General features: G+C 38.9%; 3 protein-coding genes, 1 long non-coding RNA gene and 1 pseudogene across 9 annotated transcripts; 4 read left to right on the top strand and 1 right to left on the bottom strand.

Moving 5' to 3' along the window:
* Window positions 1–118: 118 nt before the first annotated feature.
* Window positions 119–3,419, bottom strand: CAF1 (RNA-binding CRS1 / YhbY (CRM) domain-containing protein). The gene is made up of 5 exons (XM_021951468.2): window positions 2,429–3,419; window positions 2,018–2,145; window positions 1,569–1,794; window positions 1,341–1,468; window positions 119–1,238 (listed from the first exon to the last, which is right to left on the bottom strand). Exons 1-5 carry the CDS (start codon window positions 3,261–3,263, stop codon window positions 303–305), a joined length of 2,253 nt encoding a protein of 750 aa, XP_021807160.1. The 5' UTR covers window positions 3,264–3,419; the 3' UTR covers window positions 119–302.
* A 192-nt stretch (window positions 3,420–3,611) lies between these two features.
* Window positions 3,612–7,151, top strand: LOC110751052 (putative glycosyltransferase At3g07620). Of its 2 annotated transcripts, none has more exons than XM_021951470.2 (5): window positions 3,612–3,901; window positions 4,197–4,885; window positions 4,974–5,104; window positions 5,437–5,788; window positions 6,165–7,151. In XM_021951470.2, exons 2-5 carry the CDS (start codon window positions 4,418–4,420, stop codon window positions 6,831–6,833), a joined length of 1,620 nt encoding a protein of 539 aa, XP_021807162.1. In that variant the 5' UTR covers window positions 3,612–3,901; window positions 4,197–4,417; the 3' UTR covers window positions 6,834–7,151. The 2 variants fall into 2 exon arrangements, with proteins under 2 accessions (XP_021807162.1, XP_021807161.1); XM_021951469.2 differs by having other exon boundaries at window positions 4,077–4,885.
* Window positions 7,152–7,671: 520 nt separating this feature from the next.
* LOC110750993 (putative glycosyltransferase At3g07620) lies at window positions 7,672–12,157 on the top strand. Of its 4 annotated transcripts, XM_021951405.2 has the most exons (7): window positions 7,685–7,910; window positions 8,591–8,695; window positions 9,297–9,493; window positions 9,572–10,209; window positions 10,291–10,421; window positions 10,559–10,907; window positions 11,261–12,157. In XM_021951405.2, exons 3-7 carry the CDS (start codon window positions 9,322–9,324, stop codon window positions 11,927–11,929), a joined length of 1,959 nt encoding a protein of 652 aa, XP_021807097.1. In that variant the 5' UTR covers window positions 7,685–7,910; window positions 8,591–8,695; window positions 9,297–9,321; the 3' UTR covers window positions 11,930–12,157. The 4 variants fall into 4 exon arrangements, with proteins under 4 accessions (XP_088100838.1, XP_021807097.1, XP_021807096.1 ...); XM_088244712.1 differs by having other exon boundaries at window positions 7,672–7,794; window positions 9,297–10,209; XM_021951404.2 differs by having other exon boundaries at window positions 9,297–10,209.
* Window positions 12,158–14,057: 1,900 nt separating this feature from the next.
* On the top strand, window positions 14,058–16,685 carry LOC110751136 (calcium-transporting ATPase 12, plasma membrane-type pseudogene; annotated as a pseudogene).
* Window positions 16,686–22,624: 5,939 nt separating this feature from the next.
* On the top strand, window positions 22,625–24,951 carry LOC110750995 (uncharacterized). Of its 2 annotated transcripts, XR_015825800.1 has the most exons (4): window positions 22,625–22,803; window positions 23,497–23,610; window positions 23,757–23,921; window positions 24,681–24,951. It is a non-coding gene; the product is annotated as an uncharacterized LOC110750995 (long non-coding RNA). The 2 variants fall into 2 exon arrangements; XR_015825799.1 differs by having other exon boundaries at window positions 23,757–24,951.
* The last annotated feature ends 305 nt before the right edge of the window (window positions 24,952–25,256 follow it).

Here is a 25,256-nt window from a genome sequence, read left to right as displayed (position 1 = left end):
TTCTCCCCTCTTATATAATTTATTTAATATTTTTCTGACCAAAAAAAATTTTAAGTTAATATTTCTTTCCTAATCGGTATCAGTGACCCGACATATATTTATTTGTATGGAAACTACATTAAATACAACCCACAATTAAATAATTATGGTCAATGATAACATAATAATGTACACAAAATTAGATCTATTGGCCCGGATAACCAAAGCATTGTCAGAATTGACAAAAATTGGGATGTCAAATGGAAGCCAAATTTGTACCACCAAAAACTGTGCATGGCATTCATAATCCCATCTCAGAAAGTTCATGCTAGTAGCTTAGCAAGTTCATCAACTCTCAAACTTCCCTGTGGTACAACATTATCTAGACTTTCCCCAAAATCCCTTGTTCTTTTAACTTTAGTATCCTTCTTCTGAATCTTCTCACTTCCTCTCTTCACAGGAACTGTTATCTCTTTCACTTCTGAAACACTGGTTTCTTGCTTCATAACCTTTACTCTCTTCTGAACTGCTACTTTCTTAGGTCGATGATGCTTGAACACAGGGCCAGGGGGAGCAGACTGCGCCAAGGCAACTGCCCTTTGAAAAATAATGTCGGCATCCAAGGCCGAATCATCTAAAATAAGTGCACTCCCACTCCCAACAGCTTCGTTCAAAAGTAACAGCACGTTCTCCATACAAGGTCCACTCGACCTTGCTGGCTCACTCAGATTTTCTGAGCCTACTGAAGCACATTGTGGGTTCTCATTACTTCTCGGACCCCCCATGACTGTAGTTGGTGATGCTTCATCAGCAGCACAGCCTGTATTATCCAATATGCGCTCAATTCCAGATGGATCCAATATAGCTTTTGATTCATCATCTTCAACATCTGAAATGGTTTCAGTTACATGGGTCCCTCCAACAGCTGAAACCCTATCAACTGAAGCACATGGCTCAACATATTGTGAAGGAGATAGATCCTCACTTCCCTCTGCACCCACAACTTCAGAACCAATAGAGGGTGTGCTTGTATTGAGTATTTCAAGACTTGCATCCTTGATTGAAACTGCAGAAGCGCATGATGTTGATTCTTCCTGGCCTTCCAAGGGAGGTGCAATAGAAGTTGAATCATCAACGTCAGATCCTTTGACTTCCTTGAGATTATTCTCTGGATTTGGAAGAGAGGACTTCCATTCCCGACCTCTCCACATAAGAATGTGCTCAAGTTCAAATGAAATTAGCACGCAAGGGACAAGATCCTGCATTCACATAGTTAAGAGAATTTCTTAGCATGCTTTGCTATGAAAATTATCATGACAAGAGAAATGTTCTCTTAAAGAAAGATACTAAATATAGCAGACCTTTAGTTTAGCACCTATTTTCCGGTAGTCACTCCCATTCATCCCTGTACAATTTATTCGCACTAATTCACACTCTTCAAAGGCCTCTCCGACATTTTTTGCCAACTCAGAGTATACTCCATTTTTCCCTGTTAAAAACAAACTCACCATTATGAGTTTACTTGAGGGCAAAATTGAAACATTCTTATTGCCATTCTAAAGATTACATTAGGCATAAGCATATGGTACCTAGCTTGCATATTGGTATCAGATTCTGTCCCTTCTTGCGCATTTCAGTTGCTTCTTCTAGTGTTAGACCCTCAGGAGCCCGTTGAACCAGTCTAGGATACACAGGAGTGATAGGTCTCCAAAGCATGAGAGGAAACTGCGGACGAGTTTTGTAGTTGTAGTTTCTGCCTCGGAAAAGGTATATCACCCCACCTTTTCTGTAAATGATTTTCCCTCCAGTTTTTTCCTGTCAAACAATATAATCCAATAATAATTAACTCAAATGACAAACAAACCAAATCTCAAACAACCTGACATTCATTGGTAATCTTATATTTGTAAAATAGCGAGTCATAGTTTGGCTGTTACTCAAACTACTTTGTTATCATGCCATATATACTTCAAAAAGCAATGCTAAGATGCATGCATGAAATCAAAAGTGACAAGCATATTCAGCAAGAAGAACCAACCTCTATTTGCTCGCACACGTTGTCCATGTCGACTGTACACACTCCTTTGCATTTTATCTTGCACACTCTCCGGCGCTTCCAGTGAGCATGTATGTTATCCAACATGTTGTGGGTGAAACCATCTCTACCTAAAAAGCCAAATGAATAGAATCATAAAATAAAAAAACTCATAAGCTTAGTTTGCAAAGTTGAAAACTTGAGGCTACAAATATCTTGCATTTTGAAGTTCTAAATCTAAAACTCACATCATCTACCACCCCAATTGAAATTAAAACTGCCTCCAATTTCACAATCTCACCAAGAATGAATCAAAATTCCAAATGAATTCACAATCTCACCAAGAATGAAACAAAATTCCAAATGAAAGAAAACAAATAAAGGCTATAAAGACAAATGAAGAAGATTATATACCCATATTCAACTGCCTCCTGGTTTTGATACACCCTTTAACCAACTCCTTAACCTCCTCAGGCGTCAGTGGGTCACCCAATATCTCCTCCCTAGACTTTACATACTTTGGACCCGACCCGGGTAAGTACGGACCAGGGGACTGCACCGGCTTAACCCCCTTCTTATGCGGTGGTGGCAGCTGGAACGAGTCGAATTCCTTCAATTTCTTCTTGCTCGGCGGCAAAGGGGCCCGACCCGTCCACGGCCGGGCCATCGTGGTGGGCCCGAATGGCGCATACGCCGGTTCTCGGAGCTTAAGGGGCTTCACCTTAGGAGTCTCAGTGTAGCTGTACTTGAATTCAAATGGGGCTCCGTCGATGACGTACGAAAGGCCATCATCGCCGACGGAAATGTTGGCTTTTCTGTCAACTGTTGGACCTTTATCTTTTGGGATTTTCGAGAGCTTTGTGGGTCTAATAATTCGGCGAAATGCGGGGTGCGATTCGTTAGGGTTAGGGTTTTTAGAGTATTTGGATTTTTTGCCCGGGATGGAAGGGCTCGAGGGAAACGAAGGTGTGCCTATGGATTTGAATGTTTCACTCGTGGTGGTGGTGTCAGTGGCAGAGTCGTAAATAGTGGCAATTCTGGTGGCGGAGTCGAAGCGGCGCTCGCGGCGGATATCGCCCTCGATTTCTTGCTGGGCCCTCCGCCGCTGGTTAAATTCCTCGGCGTTGGCGTTGTTCCACCGCGCGAACCGGACCTCTGTGGGCGGGCGGTTCGGGGTGGGGTTGTGGTTCGGGTTCAGGTTCAATAGTGGTGCGAAAATTGGGCAGGAAGTGGGCAAATTTAGCGCCATTTACTGGGAAAGTAGGATTTGGGATCCTCAAATTGAAAGCCAAAGCTTACAACATAAAGAAGAAAAGAGGCATTTTGCTGGGTTTAGATGCAAACCAGTTAAACGACGTCGCAGAGGCAGAGCAGTTGATAGTAGGGGTTTTCAAGTTTGAGTTTTGCAGAGGGAGGAGGGGAAGAGAGAGAGAGGTTTAAGGTTAGCTTGGCGCTAACTGCCAACGGCCTAGTGTCAAGTCCCTTCGAAGCGACGTCGTTAGCTAAACAAAAACAACGACATGCCGTCTTTACCTTCAGAAGACTCAGATGAGTTGGATCCTCACCCCCCGGACATTGTAGACGACATGACACATGTCGTAGGTCAATCTCTGCCTGCACACTGTGTTCTGCTCTTTGCTATGTTTTTTACTACTTATGTATGTAAAACGCATGAATGACGAAAGGATGGCTTCACCGTAATACTATGAAACAGAAAGGTCATTTTAGCAAGTACCTGCTTGCTGCTTCCGCTTCCAAAGTTGGAGTTTTCTAGGATTATAGTAAGTTGGCATTGGCAAAGTAGTCGTAGCAGTTTCAGCTGCAGAACCCATGAACCGACACTTGACCAAAGCCTGAAGAGATCTCTTCTGGGCTCGCACATTCAAGGTACTCCATAGAAAGATTGATTCTTTACCTCATTTGATCTTGTAAAGTCTTAAAATTATGGGTTTTTTTTTTTAAAATTTGAATATATTGGGTAGGTTCCTTATAAAATCACAATCTTTCCTGTTTTAGATTTGGCGAAATTTCCATTTACAAATTACAATGTAATTTCTTTCAGATATTGAAGTGTTGTTAAAAACAAGTGCTTGACTGTGCAATTTCTGTGATATGGATATTGCTGGCAACATTGAAATCCGGAGACTGCTGTTGATAATCGGTGGGGTGGTTGTTTTTGTAGTTGTATCTCAGTGTTTTGAGCTTCCTTCTGGTAAAAAGTTTTACTTTTCACCTGCCGATAAGGGTTCAACTTCAACATCCACAGTTTTTGCCAATGTTAGCAGCTCAAACAACTCAAAGCCTAGCAAGTCTAATGTTGGTGTTGTAGTGGGTCTAGTGGTTAATGATACTGATGTTTCAGATTTAGCACGAGATGATGACAGTAATTCACACAAGGAGCTCATGTTGGAGAAGAATTTAACCCTTGATGAGAATTTTCCGGAGGGGACGGATAGAAATGCAGATGATATTTCTGTTCAGGAAAAGACTCTCGATTTTAGAAATGCTTCCTTACAGAAGACTGATAAAACAGATGAAAGTTACAAGGCAGACAATGGACCTAAAACAAGCTCTGGTTTAACTGTGAGTGAAGGTAGAAATGAAGCTGGTATTGTGCCAGTTGTATCGCAAGGAATCTCTACAGAGAGTCCGGAAACCTTAAATGCAGATTCAAAGGGCAATGTGAAACAAACTACAGAAACCCAAATTGAGCATCAGAAGACTGAGCTAAGGCAACCTGTTCCAGTCACCTTGAATGACAATTCTACAATGACTAGTATTTCCATACTAAAGAAGTGGAATCCACGACCGACATCACTATCCCAGATGAATGCATTATTGCTTCGAATTCCTGTTTCTTCTCCTTCAATGGTACGAATTTAAATTTGAGGTTCCAATTTGGGCAACAAGGAATGAGTTAAAGTTTCTGGATGCTCACTTGTACTTTTATTTGCACTAGAGCCCATGGCGGTATTCTACACGTGATCGTGAACTTCAAACTGCAAAACTGGAGATTGAGAATGCTCCCATCATAAGGAACAATCCAGGACTTAGTGCTTCTGTTTTCCGAAATCTTTCCAAATTTATAAGGTAAGCCCGTTTTGTTTAGATACCTAATCTGTCCACTATGTATATGCATGTATAAAATGCTTTATTTTCATTTTCTTTTAGTGGTTGCTTGTACTGCTTCAGTTATGTCTATGTTTTTACTTTCAATTTGGGACTTATCAATATCTACAGATTCTCTTCGTGCTTTCAGAGATACATGAGCATCCTCTATTTAGATATGGAATTGTGAATATTGCTCTGATTCCATGTTGCCTTGTTTGTCTCTTCAAGGAGTTGAAAGTTTGAAATGTAGACTTCTTTGTGGAAACCCATCACAAATTTTATCTTGATATTTCATATGTATTCTATTGCAGGAGTTATGACTTGATGGATCACATGCTTAAAGTTTATATCTACAAGGAAGGTGAGAAGCCTGTATTCCATCAGCCTTTGATGAGAGGAATTTATGCCTCAGAAGGGTGGTTTATGAAACTAGTTGAGGGGAATAAAAAATTTGTTGTGAGGGACCCGAAAAAAGCCCATTTATTCTATTTACCCTTTGATTCGCATATGCTAAGGTTGACCCTTTCTGGACAAAATGTCAAAAATGGTAAGAAGGTCCTAGAGAAATACTTGAAGAGCTATGTTGGGTTAATTGCAAGAAAGTATTCTTTCTGGAACAGAACGGAAGGAGCAGATCATTTTCTTGTTGCTTGTCATGACTGGGTATGGTTCTCATGCATCAATCTACTTTTAATGTCATAGTTTCAGAGTCACCAATCTTTCTCTTCTCTTTCAAAGTTGATGAGTTCCTGTGGAGTAGAAGTCCTACTCAGCACCATGAGCATTATTTGTTGTTAGTCTAGAATAACTATTAATCCAGGAGCTGTGCTTCCTGAATTATGGATTACAACTAGATGGATGTTGGTGAAGTATGGTTTTTTCCTGTTAGTTTGGGTGATAATGATGCGGTTTTCTCCTATATGTTTCTACCTTTTGCCTTTTCAAGGGGAAAATGGACACTATCAGTCATATTGAACTGCATTATACCATCCTCTATCAAAGCCTTTATCTAATACAGCCTTGTCATATGGAATTTCAGGCCCCAAAACTCACAAGACAGTGCATGAAGAATTGCATCAGAAGTCTTTGCAATGCCAATGTTGGTAGAGACTTCAAAATTGGCAAGGACACCAGTCTACCTGTTACATATATACGTTCTGTTGAGAACCCTTTGCAGGATCTTGGAGGAAAACCTGCTTCAGAAAGATCTATTCTTGCCTTCTTCGCTGGGGGCATGCATGGATATCTCCGACCAATTCTACTACACTACTGGGAGAACAAAGAACCTGACATGAAAATCTTTGGCCCAATGCCACATGATATTGAAAGCAAAAGAATTTACAGGGAATACATGAAGAGCAGCAAGTATTGCATATGTGCCAGGGGTTACGAGGTTCACACACCCCGAGTAATTGAGGCCATATTCTATGAGTGTGTGCCAGTCATCATATCAGATAACTACATGCCTCCTTTCTTTGAGGTATTTAATTGGGAGGCATTTGCAGTTTTTGTACAAGAGAAGGATATCCCTAATTTGAGAGGCATTCTGCTTTCAATCCCAGAAGAGAAGTACCTTACGATGATGTCGAATGTAAGGATGGTGCAACAACATTTCTTTTGGCACAAGAAACCCGTGAAGTATGATTTATTTCATATGATACTTCATTCAGTTTGGTACAATAGAGTTCTTCAGATAAGAACCAGATGAAAATGCAAGATTTTCAGGTTCTCTGGTACTAAAAAAGAAGACTGGTGGCTGCAAACTAAAGGTTGCTGTAAACAAGCAGTAAAGAAAGAGAGATCTAGAAACCAGACTCTCTTCCGATGATTTCTTGCCCCTGAAATTGAGAATGAAGCTGACAGAGAGGTTTGTTCAAGTACAAGGAAATTCTAGCTTAGTGGGGATAGTGTATGTAAATGGCCAATTGTGTCAAAATATTCAACAGAAGAAGAAAAAAGTAACTACAGATTGTGTTTTTGCTTCTTATGAGCTTGAAGTAGTGTTCACATAATAGAAATTGTTCTACCTGTGGATTATATGTAGATTGATCTGACAATAAGAGATTATACAAATACAACCGGCTCATTAAAAAAAATTCATATTTATGGTAGGCCTTTGTCTTAAAGAAAAGTTTGTAACACTAAATATAGAGACCACCCAAAAAGGATAAATAAAAATGATGCTGATGGGGTCCGTACGAAATCATTTTGTCTACTTTTTACTTATTTAGTATTTCTACTTCTAGTGGAGCACCAGACCAGAGGATGCCAAAATATTAGTTAATGCTCAACACTGAACAGTGGCAGTCGTGTAAATTGAGTAACAACTAATAACCAAAGTGTACTTTCACTTTTATAGTGGTCCTTTTAAGCCAACAAAAGAAAAGATAATGAATACATTAAGTAAGCCAGATGGCATCAAGGCAGAGTGAGGACAAAAACCAATGAATGTCAGCAAAAAAAAAAATATTGAATGCTTGTCGGTCTCTGAGCAGTGTGACAGTAAAATTGATATTTTATTTCAGGAAAATTATTTTAAATCAATAATTGGATGAGATTGAAGAGTGAGATGCTCTTCCTTCTTTAAACGCACTGTCAAAGGACCAGACTTGGAAAAGCCGTCTTCTTTACTTCCCCAAAACAAAGAAAAGCCGTGTTCTTTGCAAAAGGTTTCTTATTTCCTTTTTTGGGTTATACTCATACATGCTGAACTGCTCAGTTTTGGGCTTTTCTGTTTGGCTTCAAAGGAAATTCAGCCTCAAGTTTTGTACTTTCCAGTACTCAGGTCAGTCGTGATCTTTCATTTCTCGGGAACCAAACAAGAATAGAGCATTTCTTGTTGCTAATGCCTCCAGAATGTTAGTGTTTCTCAGTCACTCTGGTAAGGCTTTGATTCATAAACTAGACTAGAATGCCTGCCAATGTAAATGACATTGCTAGGCGGGTCTAGGCGGTTCTAGGCGGGTCTAGGCGGGTCTAGGCGGCGCTAGGCGGGTCTTGGTGCCAGGGTGGGTCTGGTTCTTTAGGGTTTAGGGTCTGGGTGCCAGGGTGTGTCTGGTTCTTTTATTTTGTTCTTTAAGCCTACTGCCTAGCGATTTTTCGAACTTATGCACCGCAGGGCGGGTCTAGGCGGCGCTGGGAGGTCGGGTTCTTTTCTTTTTTTCTTTTAAAGGGTAATACCGTTCTGTGCTATTAGCTTCCTGCAATATCAAATCTTTGAAGACTTGAGTATGCTTTAAAAAAACTGAGGTCAGACAATTAATCCAGTTTTCATGAGAAAACATCCTGAGCCCATCTAAGTGAACTGAATGATTAATTGTAATATTTAATCTTTTTCACCTCCTTCCCTTTCTAATTACAAGTGTTTATCAGAAGTAGGACTTACTGTAACTGTTTTGCATTTCTCAAATCTCAATCTAGTCATCTTCATTGTTAGATTGGTGATGTTGCTTCATCTTGATGTAGGTTGACACTACCATTACACGGTTTACAATTTGCTTGGAGATTGGCAATTTCTTGTTGGAGAAGTTCTGTCGTGTACGTTAGATGTGCTCATCTTCGAATTTGCAGGTAGAAGAAGTATATTTCAATTATGCAACTGATGGACTCGTATTCGATAGAGTCTATGAATAGTTTCTTTTAGTTTTAGTTCAGATTGGATTCTGTTTTACTCAATGCAAATAATTCATTGCTTTTAATTACAAGTCATTGTTTCATTCTTTTAGGTTCTCATGGTTGAGCTTCATTTTTGCATTTGTCAGCCTGGCATCTCGAGTACAGAAAACATTGTTACATTATTGATGATGAGGCTTAATTAATGTGTGTATAACTATTAAGTTGAGCCAGCCAGCCAGCTTTCATTTTGTTTTTTGGTAATTAAATTAAGGATTTTGCTATCATGTTTATATGATGTGAGTGAGGTGATTTTGAATTGTTGTTTCAGTTTTTTCACTGTAACAAAGTTAGCCTTATTGGTGCTCTCTGCTCTCTAACTGTTCATGAACTTCACTATTTGTTTTGGTCTCTACCCCGATTACATGTTAACAATTCCAAATATTAATGCTTCAAATTCTTGTATTTGTTTTTCCAATGTGTGATTCTGGGTTGTCTATAGTGCCTATCTGATTGTAATTTGTATGTATAATTTTATCATTGCGGGAACTTCATGCAGGACTTGGCAAGTATTAGGGTCTGGTATGAAGTACTCATTTCAATTTCCTAAGATATGCCATGTAGAAACCCGGAGATGGCTTTTTCTTCTAGGGGTAGTGGCTGTTACTTACTTATCGTTTCAGTCATTGTTGCTTCCCTATGGAAATGCTCTTCGGTCTCTGTTGCCTCATAATGAGGTTCAAGAACAATTCAAAGGTAGTGGCGTCCTCTCTATTCATTCTTCTGCCAAGTCTGTGATGGTCCGCAATCCTCTTACGGTACATTCTTCTTCAGATTTTATTGATGTTTCAATGTTTGGTGGGGTGGAGAAAGCTGCTGGTAACTCTGGTCTTGGAGGAGAAATTGGACATGGTCATGGACCGATTGGGAAGGATGTACATAAGGAAATTGATTTACTATTAGAAGAAAAAGGGATAGATAATACTTTTGCAAATACCATGCATAGAAATGTTGATCACGATTTTCCGTCTGAGAATGTGGTAGACACAATTGAAAGTCTAGCATTGGTCAGCATTGAAAATCAAGAAAATGGTTCTGTTCAGGATAAGGCTAATGTGGCTAAGTATGGCTTCCCTTTGGAGCGGATTGTGTTACCAAACTATGAAACTTCTACTGAGAATACTTTGAAAGAAAATTCAAATCTGACAGCAAAAAAATCTGATGGTGTCAAGACTGGTTTTCCATCCTCTCCACTCATTTTACCTGCAGCAGCTTCGTTGGCAACTGTGATCAATGCTTCTGTTGGTTCTACTTCCTTCAAAAGTGATGTTGCGACTTCAAAAAATGGTTCTGTGGTGATGAAAAATCCTGGGAGGAAGAAGATGAAGAGTGAATTGCCACCAAAGTCAATAACATCAATATATGAGATGAATCATATACTATTGCGGCACCGTGCGTCCTCACGTTCATTGGTATAAATATTTCTGTTGCCAACCTAATCATCCCTTAATCAGTTTATGTAGGGGTTCCGAACTTCTTCTATTTTGTTGCAGAGACCACGATGGTCCTCTGTACGTGACCAGGATATCCTAGCTGTAAAGTCACAGATCGAGCATCCTCCTGTTGCAATAAATGATCGAGAACTTTATGCCCCTCTCTTTCGAAATGTTTCTATGTTTAGAAGGTAATTGGAATTAAAATAGGAGTTGATTTGATTTTAATCCAACATTGAAGCCTAATTTGCCATTATCAAGTGATGTTCTTTTTTCTTTTTTAACAAGAAAGTGATTCTTTTTAAAGTAATAGTTGTTCCATTATCAGGAGTTACGAACTTATGGAACGCACACTGAAAATCTATATCTACAAGGATGGAAACAAGCCCATCTTCCATCAACCAATACTCAAGGGGTTATATGCTTCAGAAGGATGGTTCATGAAACTGATGCAGGGATATAAGCGCTTTGTTGTGAAGGATCCACGAAAGGCGCATCTGTTTTATATGCCATTTAGTTCACGGATGCTAGAGTACACTCTATATGTACGTAACTCTCACAACCGTACAAACCTACGCCAATTTTTGAAGGAATATTCCGAAAAAATTGCAGCAAAGTATCCTTACTGGAACAGAACTGGTGGAGCAGATCATTTTCTTGTTGCTTGCCATGACTGGGTATGCTCTCCAAGCATCTTTCCTTGTCCTTGATTTTGCTTGGGTGACTAATGTCTTCTTTGTTATTTTGATAAGATACAAAGAGAGTAGAATTGGATTCCAAATGGTTTTGAGATTCATGACCTAAGCATTCACTTTCAAATGAATCTTATCATATCGGCCCATGTGAATACCAAATCTAGTGAGGAGGTTGTTTAAACCGACCAAAGGACCATTTTCAAAAGTGGAACACCATATGTTCTGTCCATAAATGTGTGCTAGTTTGAGCCCATAATGACTGCAATTTCCTACATGTGTGTGTGTGTGTCTTTCTGTTTGCATGTATTCTTAATATGAAAGGTTGGCTTTTATAGGCTCCATATGAAACAAGGCACCATATGGAACGTTGCATCAAAGCCCTCTGCAATGCTGATGTAACTGGCGGCTTTAAAATTGGAAGGGATGTGTCTCTTCCCGAAACATATGTTCGTTCTGCGAGAAATCCTCTTAGAGATCTTGGAGGCAAACCCCCTTCTCAGAGGCAGATTCTTGCCTTTTATGCTGGAAATGTGCATGGCTATTTACGTCCAATTCTGCTAGAGCACTGGAAGGACAAAGACCCTGATATGAAGATCTTTGGTCCAATGCCTCCTGGTGTTGCAAGCAAAATGAATTACATCCAACATATGAAGAGCAGCAAATACTGTATCTGCCCCAAGGGTTACGAGGTCAACAGCCCACGAGTGGTCGAAGCAATATTTTATGAGTGCGTCCCTGTGATCATATCCGATAATTTTGTTCCGCCATTTTTCGAGGTTTTGGATTGGGGTGCATTCTCTGTAATTCTTGCAGAGAAAGACATTCCAAACTTAAAAGAGATACTGCTTTCAATACCAGAAGAGAAGTATCTTCAGATGCAGCTAGGGGTCAGGAAGGTTCAAAAGCATTTTCTCTGGCATGCTAAGCCGCTTAAGTATGATCTCTTCCACATGACTCTTCACTCAATTTGGTACAACAGAGTTTTTCAGATAAAACTCCGGTAAGGTTGCTTAAGCATGGTCAAATGTTAAGAGCAGACAGCAGAGGTGGAAATGTAAATGCTACCCCTAAAATAGAAATGGGGCTACTTTTTCTCTCTGTGAAGTTGTAGAAATAGTTTCTGTTAGAAATTTTAGCCCATGAAATAACTGCAGGTAAAGCTTCTGTACTATTTTCAGTTTTCACCTTGTAAATGGTAATTACATATTTCCCTTTTGCCATTTTTTTGTAAATGATTTCATCTTGACCCCCAACGCTCATAACTGTTACCTGTTACTACCAGCCAGAAAAAACTCACAAACTCACACCTAAAAGCTATCTTTTTGTGAAATTGGCTAAAATAGCCCTCTTTCACAACTTCTATTTTAAATAGCTCCCTTTGCATTAAAGAGGCTCTATAGGGACAACAAAGAGAGAAGCGGAGCCACAAGGTGTGGTGCGATTGGCAAATTGCCACATCGAGTTGGCAAGCTACCTGTTGCGTCAATGGCCAGGGGTTCAAAACCTGTTGGAAGCACTTTGTGGCCAGGAGCAAGCTGAATCCCGAGCAGGAATTCATCCCATCCTTTGGGTGTGGGGACACCTGGTAGTATTTGCCACCCAAAAAAGAAGAGAAGCGGAGCCACCTCGTAGTATTTGCCACCCAAAAAAAAAAGAGAAGCGGAGCCACACGCATGTCCCCCCCCCCCCAAAAAAAATTCTCATGAACTCGAAGGTTTTATTAACTTAAAACTTGAAATCAGTATGTAATTTCATGTCTTTTTCAGCTTTTGGCCCCTCCAATATTTAGACTCTAGTTCCGCCACTTATAGGGACAACAAAGATACATCGTAAAGATCAAGGGCTATTATAGAATAAAATTTGTGAAAAACGGCTATTTTCTTTTGGCCAAGTGGTTGGTGTCTGACGAACTCACTGCTCGACTAACCTATATATATATATAAAATATTTGCACAAGGAGGATACTTTTTTAAAAAGCTCTTTATTATGAATGAATTATTTTACTTGAACAAATAAGCATTAACATAGAGTCTAGTAGGCAGCGTTCGTGTAATAAACCTGTCTTCTCTGGTAAGATCGGGAAAACTATAGATTACATGGGGTAGCTTAGCGATAATGGGATTTAACGTAAAAGTTTTTTTTTTTTCCTCTTGTTTTTTAGATAATAGATACCCACGGGCCACGAGCACGAAATTTATGAAGGGTTTCTAATTGTGCAAAAGATATTTATAGAGAAAAGAATTGTGTGGCTGATAGGTTAGCGGCCTCTTTTGGCTGATGATGTAGCTTTAGTTGTTTGTTTGTGGCGCTTCTTCATCTGCAAACAGTTCTCCTACCTATCCACTTCTGATCCAAGTGATTGTGTGAATCGATTTCGGTGATATACGAAACTGAGCTGACTAAGCGCGCCAAAAAATCCCTTTAAAAGAAGCTACAATGAACTTTCACACCTGTAATTCAAGGTTTGAAAATATATACATGTACAAAGAGGTTTCACACTTAAACCAAAAGTTCCCCCAAGGAAGCATTTGACATATTTAAAATGAGGTTTAATATCATTGTGTCCCACTATAAATTGTATTTCAATAATCCGAATCATCTAGTTTTAGATATTTTCTCAAAGATTATCTCTATAAAAAATCACTTAAATTTGAAATCACTCAATTAGATCATTGTTATTACAGTCTTTTCTTGAAACACCGTGTGTGAAAACCCCATTCTCAAATACTGCTTGTATAAATAAAAAGAAAAAAAGAAAAAAAGAAAAAGTGACGATGACTTGCTATCCTAATAAATTTCATGGTTGAAGGAAAGGTTTAAGTCTCGCCAAAGAAGGGAAAGGTTTAAGAAATTTCGCATCGTGTACATAATGAAATGATGAAGCGCTTCCTTGGGAACTTTTGGTTTCCATTTATATATATATATATCATTTCCTCTCTTATATCTACAACGTCCCTAAACCCTAAACCCTATATATCATTTTCATTTCCTCTCTTATATCTACATCCCATCTACAAACTACAGTACTGCCCTCAACTTTTGGCCTTGATTCCTTTGTTGTTCATTTCTTTATTCCGTGTCCTTAAACTCACTCAGTGTTTGAGTGAAGAAGATATCTCCTCATCAGTGCTGATGCTGAAACGCCAGAAGCGGAAATGGCGGTTGGCTCTGACAGCTATATACTGTACCAGGGCTCTTGCTTCACTGTATAAGGAAGTAGTACACGACAAAAATGCCCCATTACTGCGTTCCCGCTCTTACAAAGCCATTGACATGGAACCCAACAAAGAAGAAGACGAGAAGAAATTGCTTGCTATTGATCAGAAAATGCTTGCTAATACTATTGATATTGTGAAGGAAAACAACCCTGACCATTTCATGAGTCAACTTGGACGTTTTAAAGAATTGGCTGCAGCAAAAGGGTTTCTGAGTTTTGTCTTTGAAGCATTCAAGGATGCCGCAATATTGATATTTCTGTTAAGCGCACTACTCACTCTATTGTTTGGTATCAAATTGCATGGCTTGAAAGATGGGTGGTACGACGGTGGCGGTATCATTTTCGCTGTCCTTTTTGTTGTTATCGTCTCTGCTGTTTCCAACTTTAAGCTTTCCCCAAGGGCAAGCCTCCCTGGTTTCGATGAGAATCTGACAACTGTACAAACACGCCTGAACAAGCTGACTTCTTGTATTGGGAAGGTTGGTTTGGCAGTGGATCTACTTGTTCTAGCGGTTTATGTGATTCATTATTTCACAGGAAACAGCAGGGACAAGTACGGCGACGTGATGAATAATGTTGTGGCTATTGTAGCTGCGGTGATCACAACTGTTGTGGTAGCAGTTCCTGAAGGTTTGCCTCTGGCTTCTACTTTGACTACCCTAGCTAATTATTCAATGCATAAAACCATGATGAATGATAATGTTTTGGTGCGGAAACTATCTGCTTGTGAGACAATGGGGTTAGCCACCACAATCTGCACAGACAGACGAGGCACTCTTACTTTGAATGAGATGAAGGTTATTGAGTACTGGCTAGGTAATGAAGCAATCACACAAGAGACAAATCTCTCAGAGATAGCACCGACCATTCTCCAATTGCTCCAACAAGCTGTTGGTTTAAGCACAACGGGCAGTCCAACTGATCAGAAAGCAATTCTTTCTTGGGCCGTGTTTGATTTGGGTATGAACAATATGGATGAATTGAAACAAGGCTGCATGATAATCCAGGAAGAAACCTTGGATTCACATAAAAATAGGAGCGGTGTTTTGATGAGGAGAAACAGCGAAAAGGCTATTCAAACCCACTGGAATGGAGATGCTGAGACAATACTCTCCATGTGCTCAAATTATTATGATAAAACTGGGACAGCAAAAGCCATAAATGATGAAGAAAGAATGCATTTTGGGTCAATTGTTCAGAAGATGCTAGCTAAAGGCATGCGGTGCATTGCATTTGCCCACAAAAAACTTCAACAAGAGAATGGCCAGGAGGAGGATGTTCCTCATGAGAAGCTTGAAGAAGGTGGACTAACTTTGTTAGGTCTTGTGGGTTTAAAGCATTTATGCAGGCCAGGGGTCACAACAGAAGTAGATGCTTGCGGAGCTGCTGGAGTGGTCGTTAAGATGATAACCGGTGATGATGTGGACACAGCAAGAGCTATAGCTGCTGATTGTGGGATACTTGATGATCAGGATTTGGATCAGAATGGTGACGCCGTAGTAGAAGGGGAACAATTCAGAAGTTACTCAACCGAAGAGAGGATGGAAAAGGTTGATAAGATTCACGTAATTGCAAGATCGACACCATTTGACAAGCTTCTGATGGTGCAATGCCTCAAGGAAAAAGGTCACGTTGTTGTGGTCACAGGAGATGGCACCAATGATGATGCACTGGCCCTAAAGGAAGCAGATGTTGGGATTTCAATGGGGGTCCAACTTAGCAATGAAGTTGAGAAGGTGAGCTCAGATATTGTCATCTTAGATGGTACCTTCACCTCTGTGGTGGAAGTTATGAGATGGGGAAGGTGTGTGCATGCCAACATTCAAAAATTCCTTCAGTTCCAGCTCACAATCAGTGCCGCTGCGCTTGTTGTCAACTTTATTGCTGCTGTTTTTTCTGGTAAAGTTGTATTGACAGCATTCCAGTTGCTGTGGGTGAACCTGATCATAACGAATACATTGGGAGCTTTGGCTTTGGCCACAGAACAACCATCTAATCATCTTATGGAAAAGCAACCCGTGGCTCGAAAATCGCCACTCATAACCAGATTCATGTGGAGAAACCTCATTGCTCAGGCCTTGTATCAAGTCACCATCTTGCTTACTCTACAGTTTAAGGGAAGATCCATCTTTGGTGTGGATGAAAAGGTCAACAGCACCCTTATCTTCAATACTTTTGTTCTTTTCCAAGTCTTCAATCAGTTTAATGCAAGGGAAATGGAGAAGAAGAACATATTTAAGGGGTTACTCAAGAACAAGATGTTCTTAGGGACAATTGGTATTTCCATAATTCTTCAACTGGTGATGGTGGAATGTCTGAAGAGGTTTGCTACTACTGAGAGGCTTGATTGTGTGCAATGGAGTGCTTGCCTTGGCATTGCTGCTTTGTCATGGCTGATTGGTTGGATTGTTAAGTACATTCCAGTTCCTGCATAACTGGTTCAAAGCCAAGAGCTTCTTCATCTATATTATATATATATATAGAGTCAAATTCCACTTATGCAAATCCGGTTGATGAATTGGATTAAGTGATGATATAATTGGTTTAGAAATTAAGACAACTTTGATTTGTCTACTTTTTGTTTTCATATTGACCCTTATTAAATGTATTGGCTTTTATTTTATGTTGAGTTTTTTTTTTTTCTGTTTTCCATTTTAAGGAAGAATGTTAGTTGCTAGCATTCCTTACTGCCCAGCCCCAGACCCAAGGCCCCAAAAATTTATCCAGGTACCCAACCCCCTGCCATACCCCGAGATTATCATCTTGACCATCGTATATCAAGTGGGCTAGCACTTATATTCTTTTATTCATCGTGTCAACTAAATCCAAGACAATGTCATTTTCATCTCGATCAATCAAAGAGCTTTCCTACTTATATGAGCCAAATTCATGTCATCGTGCTCTTTGACTTGCCTGGGTGTGTTCCCATGAAAGATAGATGTTGCCCTCTCTTGAAATTAAGTATAAATGAAGCCAAGGTGGCGGGTTTCTTTTGTATTTTTGTATTTGTTATTTTTCTTTTATTAGTTGCATACTGGAATCAATATGTGACAACATTTCTTTGATTATGGTTGAAGATGGTTACTTATTAAAATTACATTTGTTTCACAATTAAATATATTCGTTTTGGTCATTTTATATTAGGGTAAATTAGTAATTCAATCAATAATTTTATAATAGGGTGTATTCAGTTAATTTTAGGATTCGTATCAACGTCTCTAATTGGTGAGCCCCATACCCTTCACTCTCTTACTGTTTTGTTTTCAACATACACCAGAATTGCACTACGTGTACTTCTTGCCTCCAATCCAATGTTACCCCCACACAGTCACTGCTTTCAAGGCTCATAATCTGTTTTCACAGTATGGTGTCACTGTCATTTAAAGAAAATTTAAGATTTAAGATTTCTCTCTCAAATGTTTTTCTACCCTCCTTTTTTTGCCAAAGAATTTCTTTAAGGTTTGATTCAAGAGGGTTCTTTTGTTTTTCCTTATAAAAACTTTGGTCATTAGCGATAATATAATTCATTTTTGCAGTTACGTCCTTGCCTCCCTGGCTGCTGTTAAAGATGAGAAAAAACTTGTATATCATAGGGATATCCCTATTTTGCTATCCCGAACTAATCACGTTTCATCACGGCGATAAGGATTTCACATGACAGAGCATGATTAGATGAGAGTAGCAAAACAATATTATCTTCATGATGCAAGTTCTTCTCGTTAAAGAGACTTATGATGGGGCCAAGGCAGAGATTGGAAATCTTTGAAAAAAAGGGCAACTTGATAAAGATCATCTATTGCACCATTTCATCCCACGCTCCAATCATGCTCCCTTTTCAGCTTCTAAAATCGGGAGACTTTTAAAAGCTCCTAAATCTGAGGAGAGAAAAAGGGCTCATAATGACTCGCTACAATTAAATGCTACTATATTTTATTAATATTTTAAACATTTATTTAATTATGTCTTTAATTTTATTAATTTTTATTCATTTTATTTAATGATAATCAACATCAACGGATGGCATGGCCAATCAATCTATAAACGAAGAGTTACTCAATCAGCCAACAAAAAAAGGGAACGATCTCGCAACTTCACAACGAAAGAAGACAATCTCCTTGTATCAGATTGGATGCGGTACAAGGAAATGAGCAAAAAAGTGGAACATATTGGAAGAGAATTTGGGAATACTTCCATGAATACAAAAGCTTTGTGAGTGATCGGACTGCCAATTCTTTAATGCACCGTTGGTCAACAATTCAACTTGCTGTGAATAAGTTTTGTGGATGGTATGCTCAAATTGAACAAAGACAGCAAAGTGGTCTCAATGAACAAGATAAGGTAACATTATATGTGAAATTATATATATATTGTTTCATTTTATAATTCAGTTACTTTTTTTTATTTTTTATTTTTATACTTTTGCAGATCTTACAAGCCAAAGAAATGTATGAGAAAATAGTTGGTCAATCATTCACATTTCTATATCATTTCCTGCTGTAAATCGGATTGTATTCATGCCTACATCATTTTCTACCCTAAGTAAACTTTCTGTATTTATATAAATAGGGACTTTGTGTAATTTGTTCAATACAAGGAAATATATTCTCTACAAGACTCTGAGTTTGGCAGCCCTGGCATGGACATGCACACAAGAAAAGGCATAAACCTTTCTGTTCTTTAACCTTTCTGTTCTTGCTCAGTCATCCCCTGAGACAATGCATAAACCTTCAAGTTCAGATGTAGATCCACAAAGCATTGGGAAAGTAGTCATTCCATTCGAAACTCGCTGATTCGGGCAGGTGAAGAAATTTCTATGCTATGTGATTCATCCCTAAATTTTGAGCTAGTTAATATACTTGTATGTTTCTATTCTTTCAATAAATTAATGTAATGGGAACTAACCCACTTTCGTTCCAGTTGATTATAACTTTCAAAAAGAACAAATTTCTTAAAATTTTAATACAGAAGAAAATCTATTGCATGTGAATGAAACTCTTTGAGTTGCTTGGCAATACACTACATTAACTTAAGGAGAAAAGACATTTGATGCAAAAAGCAGATTTCTTATTAACACTTGAGATTAACTAAAGAGTAGAGAAAATAAATGAGTAATCGTGTTTGTCAACAACTTTAGAAGAAAAAAGGGATAAAACAGTCTAGACACGAACCAACCAAAGCAACCAAAATCTTTAGCTGAATTCCTCATTGTCTGATCTCGACCTTTTGCCCGGTGGTGCTGCGTTGTCTTTAAAACTTACACTACAGTTCCATCACTTCTCCAATTATCCTAAATGAGGGGAAATTGCCTCACCTTCAAATAGTACTATAACGAATTAGATGGGTTAATTCGAGTATTCCAAAACTATAAATACCTAAATATGCAGCTTCCCCTCAATAAATAAATAAATTATGGTGAGACCAGGAGAAGGGATCACACATAAGACATACATTCAAGATCATGCACATGGAAATGTCACCTTCGGGGTTGATCTGAACCTGTTGCTCCAGAAGTGGTGCTGGGCCCAGCACCATTCTCAATCGGAGGGGAAGTGCACCATCTTCCTTCTGATTCTAATGGCTCAAGTACATGCACTCCACCATCTGTAAGTCCTAATGCAAACTGATTGGGTTCAGATGGATGTACCGCAACAACGAGAGGATACACCCGCTGTTAATAGTAAAGCCGATCGGCTATACTATTTTACAAATTAAATAATTAAAACCCCTGGAAAAAAAAAAAAAAGACCCCCAGTATAGCCGTGCGGCTATACTATTTATAAATAAAAAGGGGCCCGGCTACTGCCTAGTTGCCCACGTGAAAACAGGTACAGCCGCGCGGCTATACTAATTTTTTTAAAAAATTACCCCGGTATAGCCGCGCGGCTATACTATTTTGAAACATACGCAGGGTATGGCCGAGCGGCTATACTAGTTAAAAAAGGGACCCACCTAGCAAGTAGGTGCCCACGTGTCAAAACACTTAAAGCCACACGGCTATACTTTAAATGGAAAAAAAAAATTACCGTAGTAAAGCCGCGTGACTAAACTATTTTAGTAATACAAAGTCTTTAGTAATAACCCATATGTCATTCCAATACATTCACAATCGTCCTCGGTGAGTTTTCATTTCTTGAAATCTTTTCATAATCACTTCATTATCAATAATATCAAATGTATCTTTCTCAATACATATGATCAAGCTGTCATTCATCCGTATATCTCCCATTTGGTTGCCTGATTTAGCTTTTAGGTTAGTAATTCTTTAATTAAGTTATTAAAAAAATAAGTAAAGGAAAGTTGAGAAGGGTCATATTTTAATAATAAATTATATATAAAGGGTAAATAGTAATGAATGCAGGGTTATTTATGGAATTTCAGAATGGTCAGCTGACCCTTGTGGGCCTTCATTGACTCCGCCTCTGGATGTGCAACAACAACGAGAGGATACACCCGCTGTTAAGAGTAGAGCCTCGCGGCTATACTATTTAGAGAAAAAAACCCGGTATAGCCGAGCGGCTATACTATTTATAAATAAAAAAGGCCCCGTCCAGCGGCTAGGCGCCCGCGTGTGAAAACCAGTACAGCCGCGCGGCTATACCAATTTTTAGAAAAAATACCCCGGTATAGCCGCGCGGCTTTACTATTTTGAAACGTACGCGGTGCGACTAAACTATTTTTTTAAAATAAAAAAATTACCCGGGTTTAGCCGCACGGCTATACTATTTGCAATTATCAAGTGATGCTCTTTTTAAATAAAATTATTTTAACAAGAAAGTGATTCTTTATCAGGAGTTATGAACTTATGGAACGCACACTGAAAATCTATATCGACAAGGATGGAAACAAGCCCATCTTCCATCAACCAATACTCAAGGGGTTATATGCTTCAGAGGGATGGTTCATGAAACTGATGCAGGGATATAAGCGCTTTGTTGTGAAGGATCCACGAAAGGCGCATCTGTTTTATATGCCATTTAGTTCGCGGATATAGAGTACACTCTATATGTACGTAACTCTCACAACCGCACAAACCTACGCCCATTTTTGAAGGAATATTCTGAAAAAATTGCAGCAAAGTATCCTTACTAGAGCAGAACTGGTGCAGCAGATCTTTTTCTTGTTGCTTGCCATGACTGGGTATGCTCTCCATGCATCTTTCGTTTGTATATGTCTTCTTTGTTCTTAATATGAAAGGTTGGCTTTTATAGGCTCCAAATGAAACAAGGCACCATATGGAACGTTGCATCAAAGCCCTCTGCAATGATGATGTAACTGGCGGCTTTAAAATAGGAAGGGATGTGTCTCTTCCGGAAACATATGTTCGTTCTGCGAGAAATCCTCTTAGAGATCTTGGAGGCAAACCCCCTTCTCAGAGGGAGATTCTTGCCTTTTATGCTGGAAATGTGCATGGCTATTTACGTCCAATTCTGCTAGAGCACTGGAAGGACAAAGACCATGATATGAAGATCTTTGGTCCAATGCCTCCTGGTGTTGCAATCAAAATGAACTACAGATGAAGATGTGCTTCCTCCGGTTAAAATAATTTTGGCCAACACATTCAGACACACGGGTAAGTACTGACAATATTTTTTTTTTCTTTCAAGTACAGGGTGAAGAGTTTGGAAGGTTACTTTTCATGGAGTACAGGGTGAAGATGAAGATGGCAGGAACTAACAGCTAGATCTATGCACTCCGCTAGCCCAGCCTGATTTATTCCTGCAAAACAGGTCCAAGTTAGCGCTTTTGCTTTGTAAGAAATCATAGAGTTCCCAAAGGAATGAGCAAAAATCATTACTAAATCCCATACAATGTTCACACAAGTTCTAGAATTTCTAAATACCTCCTATTATGCCACACAGTATCATATTCTACAAAAACAGCTAATCTGCATGAATCAAGCAACAACTTGCAGAAGTAATAACAAAGAATCATACTGTAATGTTATATTCAATAACAAAGAATCATACTTCGTATTTGTTTCAAGAATCAAACTAAAACCCCAAAAGTGTGTACTTTGAAACCAGAATATAAGACAAACCCAAATCAGCTCAGGCACAAGGAACCTTTCATTTGTAGAAGTAGAAAACAAACACAACCAGTTTATGGTCAACACTGAACAGTGGCAGTCGTGTAAATTGAGTAACAACTAATAACCAAAGTGTACTTCCACTTTTATAGTGGTCATTTTAATAAGCCAACAAAAAAAACTAAAAAATAATAATAAGAGAATGAAACAGTAAGTAAGCCAGATGGCTTTGCAGAGTGAAGACAAAGTGATAACAAAAAACAAAGAACGTCAGCGAAAAAATATATATTTTGAATGCTTGTCCCGATTAATAATGGCGGTCTCTGAGCAGTGTTACAGTAAAAGTGATATTTTATTTAAGGGAAAAATATTTTAATCAATAATTGGATGAGACTGAAGAGTGATGAAACACCCTTCCTTCTTTAAACAGACTTTCAAAGGAACCAAACCCAACTTGGAAAGCCGTGTTTTAACTTCCCAAAAACAAAGAAAAGCCGTGTTCTTTGCCAAAGGCTTTTTTGGATCATATTCATACATACTGTTTTTCGCAAAAAGCTTGAACTGCTCAGTTTTGGGTTTTTCTGTTTGTCTTCAAAGGAAATTCAGCCTCAAGTTTTGTACTTTCCAGTACTCAGGTCAGTCGTGATCTTTTATTTCTCAGTCACTAATGCCTCCAGAACCAAACAAGAATACCATTTCTTGTTGCTAACGCCTCCAGAATGTTAGTGTTTCTCAGTCACTCTGGTAAGGCTTTGATTCATAAACTAGACTAGAATGCCTGCCAATGTAACTGAAATTGCTAGGCGGGTCTAGGCGGCGCTAGGCGGGTCTAGGCGGTTCTAGGCAGCGCTAGGCGGGTCTAGGCGGGTCTAGGCGGCGCTAGGCGGGTCTTGGTGCCAGGGTGGGTCTGGTTCTTTAGGGTTTAGGGTCTGGGTGCCAGGGTGGGTCTGGTTCTTTTCTTTTGTTCTTTAAGCCTACTGCCTAGCGATTTTTCAAACTTATGCACTGCAGGGCGGGTCGGGTTCTTTTCTTTTTTTCTTTTAAAGGGTAATACCGTTCTGTGCTATTAGCTTCCTGCAATATCAAATCTTTGAAGACTTGAGTATGCTTTAAAAAACTGAGGTAAAGCAATTAATCTAGTTTTCATGAGAAAACATCATGAGCCAATCTAAGTGAACTGAATGATTAATTGTAATATTTAATCTTTTTCACCTCCTTCCCTTTCTAATTACAAGTGTTTATCAGAAGTAGGACTTACTGTAACTGTTTTGCATTTCTCAAATCTCAATCTAGTCATCTTCATAGTTAGATTGGTGATCTTGATGTAGGTTGACACTACCATTACACGGTTTACAATTTGCTTGGAGATTGGCAATTTCTTGTTGGAGAAGTTCTGTCGTGTACGTTAGATGTGCTCATCTTCGAATTTGCAGTTAGAAGAAGTATATTTCAATTATGCAAACTGATGGACTCGTATTCCATAGAGTCTATGAATAGTTTCTTTTAGTTTTAGTTCAGATTGGATTCTGTTTTACTCAATGCAAATAATTCTTGCTTTTAATTACAAGTCATTGTTTCATTCTTTTAGGTTCTCATGGTTGAGCTTCATTTTTGCATTTTTCAACCTGGCATCTCGAATACAGAAAACATTGCAAGGTTCATCTGACGATATTGGATGGTTGCCGCCCGCTCCTGGCGTGCCTGGTGTGGAGGATGGTACAGCAAGATTCTTGGAATTGCTTGCAGGAATAAGGTACCAAGCTAATATAATAGCTCCACTGCACTAGATGGTTGGACCTGTTAAGGAACTGTGTTCAATTTTGTTATCATATCTGTTTAATCTATTCTTGTATATTCCTATTGCTTGTATGTCATGCTATATACTTCAGGAATGGGGAGCACACATTGGCTAGCTCATTGATCCGTTTCTATGAAGTTGAACTATAAATAAACTGTCTGAATACTACATTGATCCGTTTTGGCCTGGCTACTTGTGATAAGTTACTTCTGTTAGTTACTAGTACGTTGCTTATAGCCTTAAAGGCACAGTGAAATGCACAGATATAGACTTGCACGTTCATACCTGGGAATCAGAGCCTGACGATACAAGCACGTTAAGAACATGAGAAAAGGCAAGGCCTGTTATGCTTTTTTGATGACCTTTTAGCTTGGTTTTAACCTGTGAGAGGAGCAGCCAGATTGTAAGCAATCCCATATTCCAGATATCATCACAAACTGACAAATTTAAGTTCAGTGAACAGAGACCTCATCAACCCGAACATTGTTACTGGTTTTTTGAGTACTGATGTGGTGAACTGATTTTTTGAGTACTGATGTGGTTCAATGGTTTTTTGAGGACTCTGTATTTTAATGAATTTGCAGGACTTCTATATTTCAATTGATCCATGCGTTTGGTCTTTCTATGGAGTTCTCCATTGTTGGTCTTTCTCTTGAGCTTGGATTGTTTCAATTTCTTCATAAGTTTACTTTTTTGATTGGTTATACACTACAGGGGCGCCAAAATGGAAGGACCATGAGGAAATGGAGGGAAAGAGTTCTAACAGTTGGGTTTGGTCGAAAGTTGAGTGGAATGATGAGATTATTATTTCAAAAAGCAGGCTGGGCATGTGAATTTAACTTCAGTTTTAACAGAAACTAACAGAAGGACCATTTTGATGAGTGGATGACAACTTAAAGGACTATTAGTGTCACCAAAAAACCTAAAGGACCATTCGTGATAATTTTGTAAACCTGAAGGACCATTTGTGATTAAAAAAAAAAGTCTTTCTAAATACCTCCTATTATGCCACACAGTATCATATTCTACAAAAACAGCTAGTCTACATGAATCAAGCAACAACTTGCAGAAGTAATAACCCCTAGCCAACATGAACCACAAAAGGATACTGTAATGTTTCATTCAATAACAAAGAATCATACGTCGTATTTGTTTCAAGAATCAGACTAAAACCCCAAAAGTGTGTATTTTGAAACCAGAATATAAGACGAACCCAAATCAGCAGGATGGAAGATCATCTCCGGCACAAGGAACCTTTCATTTGTCAAGTCAAATTCCTGCCCAAAAACA

The sequence above is a fragment of the Prunus avium genome, chromosome 7 (assembly GCF_965620075.1).
Source record: "Prunus avium chromosome 7, drPruAviu1.hap1.1, whole genome shotgun sequence".
Lineage (NCBI taxonomy): Eukaryota > Viridiplantae > Streptophyta > Magnoliopsida > Rosales > Rosaceae > Prunus > Prunus avium.
This window is presented reverse-complemented; position numbering and strand designations above follow the sequence as displayed.

What these genes read in the sequence shown, in the direction of transcription:
- LOC110751052 (XM_021951469.2), top strand. Translation starts at nt 4,127, where the DNA reads ATGGATATTGCTGGCAACATTGAAATCCGGAGACTGCTGTTGATAATC. An exon ending in AATCTTTCCAAATTTATAAG is followed by an intron (nt 5,105 to 5,436) that starts GTAAGCCCGTTT and finishes ATTCTATTGCAG; the next exon opens with GAGTTATGACTTGATGGATC. An exon ending in TTGTTGCTTGTCATGACTGG is followed by an intron (nt 5,789 to 6,164) that starts GTATGGTTCTCA and finishes ATGGAATTTCAG; the next exon opens with GCCCCAAAACTCACAAGACA.
- LOC110750993 (XM_088244712.1), top strand. Translation starts at nt 9,322, where the DNA reads ATGAAGTACTCATTTCAATTTCCTAAGATATGCCATGTAGAAACCCGG. An exon ending in GTGCGTCCTCACGTTCATTG is followed by an intron (nt 10,210 to 10,290) that starts GTATAAATATTT and finishes ATTTTGTTGCAG; the next exon opens with AGACCACGATGGTCCTCTGT. An exon ending in TTGTTGCTTGCCATGACTGG is followed by an intron (nt 10,908 to 11,260) that starts GTATGCTCTCCA and finishes TGGCTTTTATAG; the next exon opens with GCTCCATATGAAACAAGGCA.
- CAF1 (XM_021951468.2), bottom strand. Translation starts at nt 3,263, where the DNA reads ATGGCGCTAAATTTGCCCACTTCCTGCCCAATTTTCGCACCACTATTG. An exon ending in CAGGAGGCAGTTGAATATGG is followed by an intron (nt 2,146 to 2,428) that starts GTATATAATCTT and finishes TTGGCTTTTTAG; the next exon opens with GTAGAGATGGTTTCACCCAC. An exon ending in ACGTGTGCGAGCAAATAGAG is followed by an intron (nt 1,795 to 2,017) that starts GTTGGTTCTTCT and finishes ATTGTTTGACAG; the next exon opens with GAAAAAACTGGAGGGAAAAT.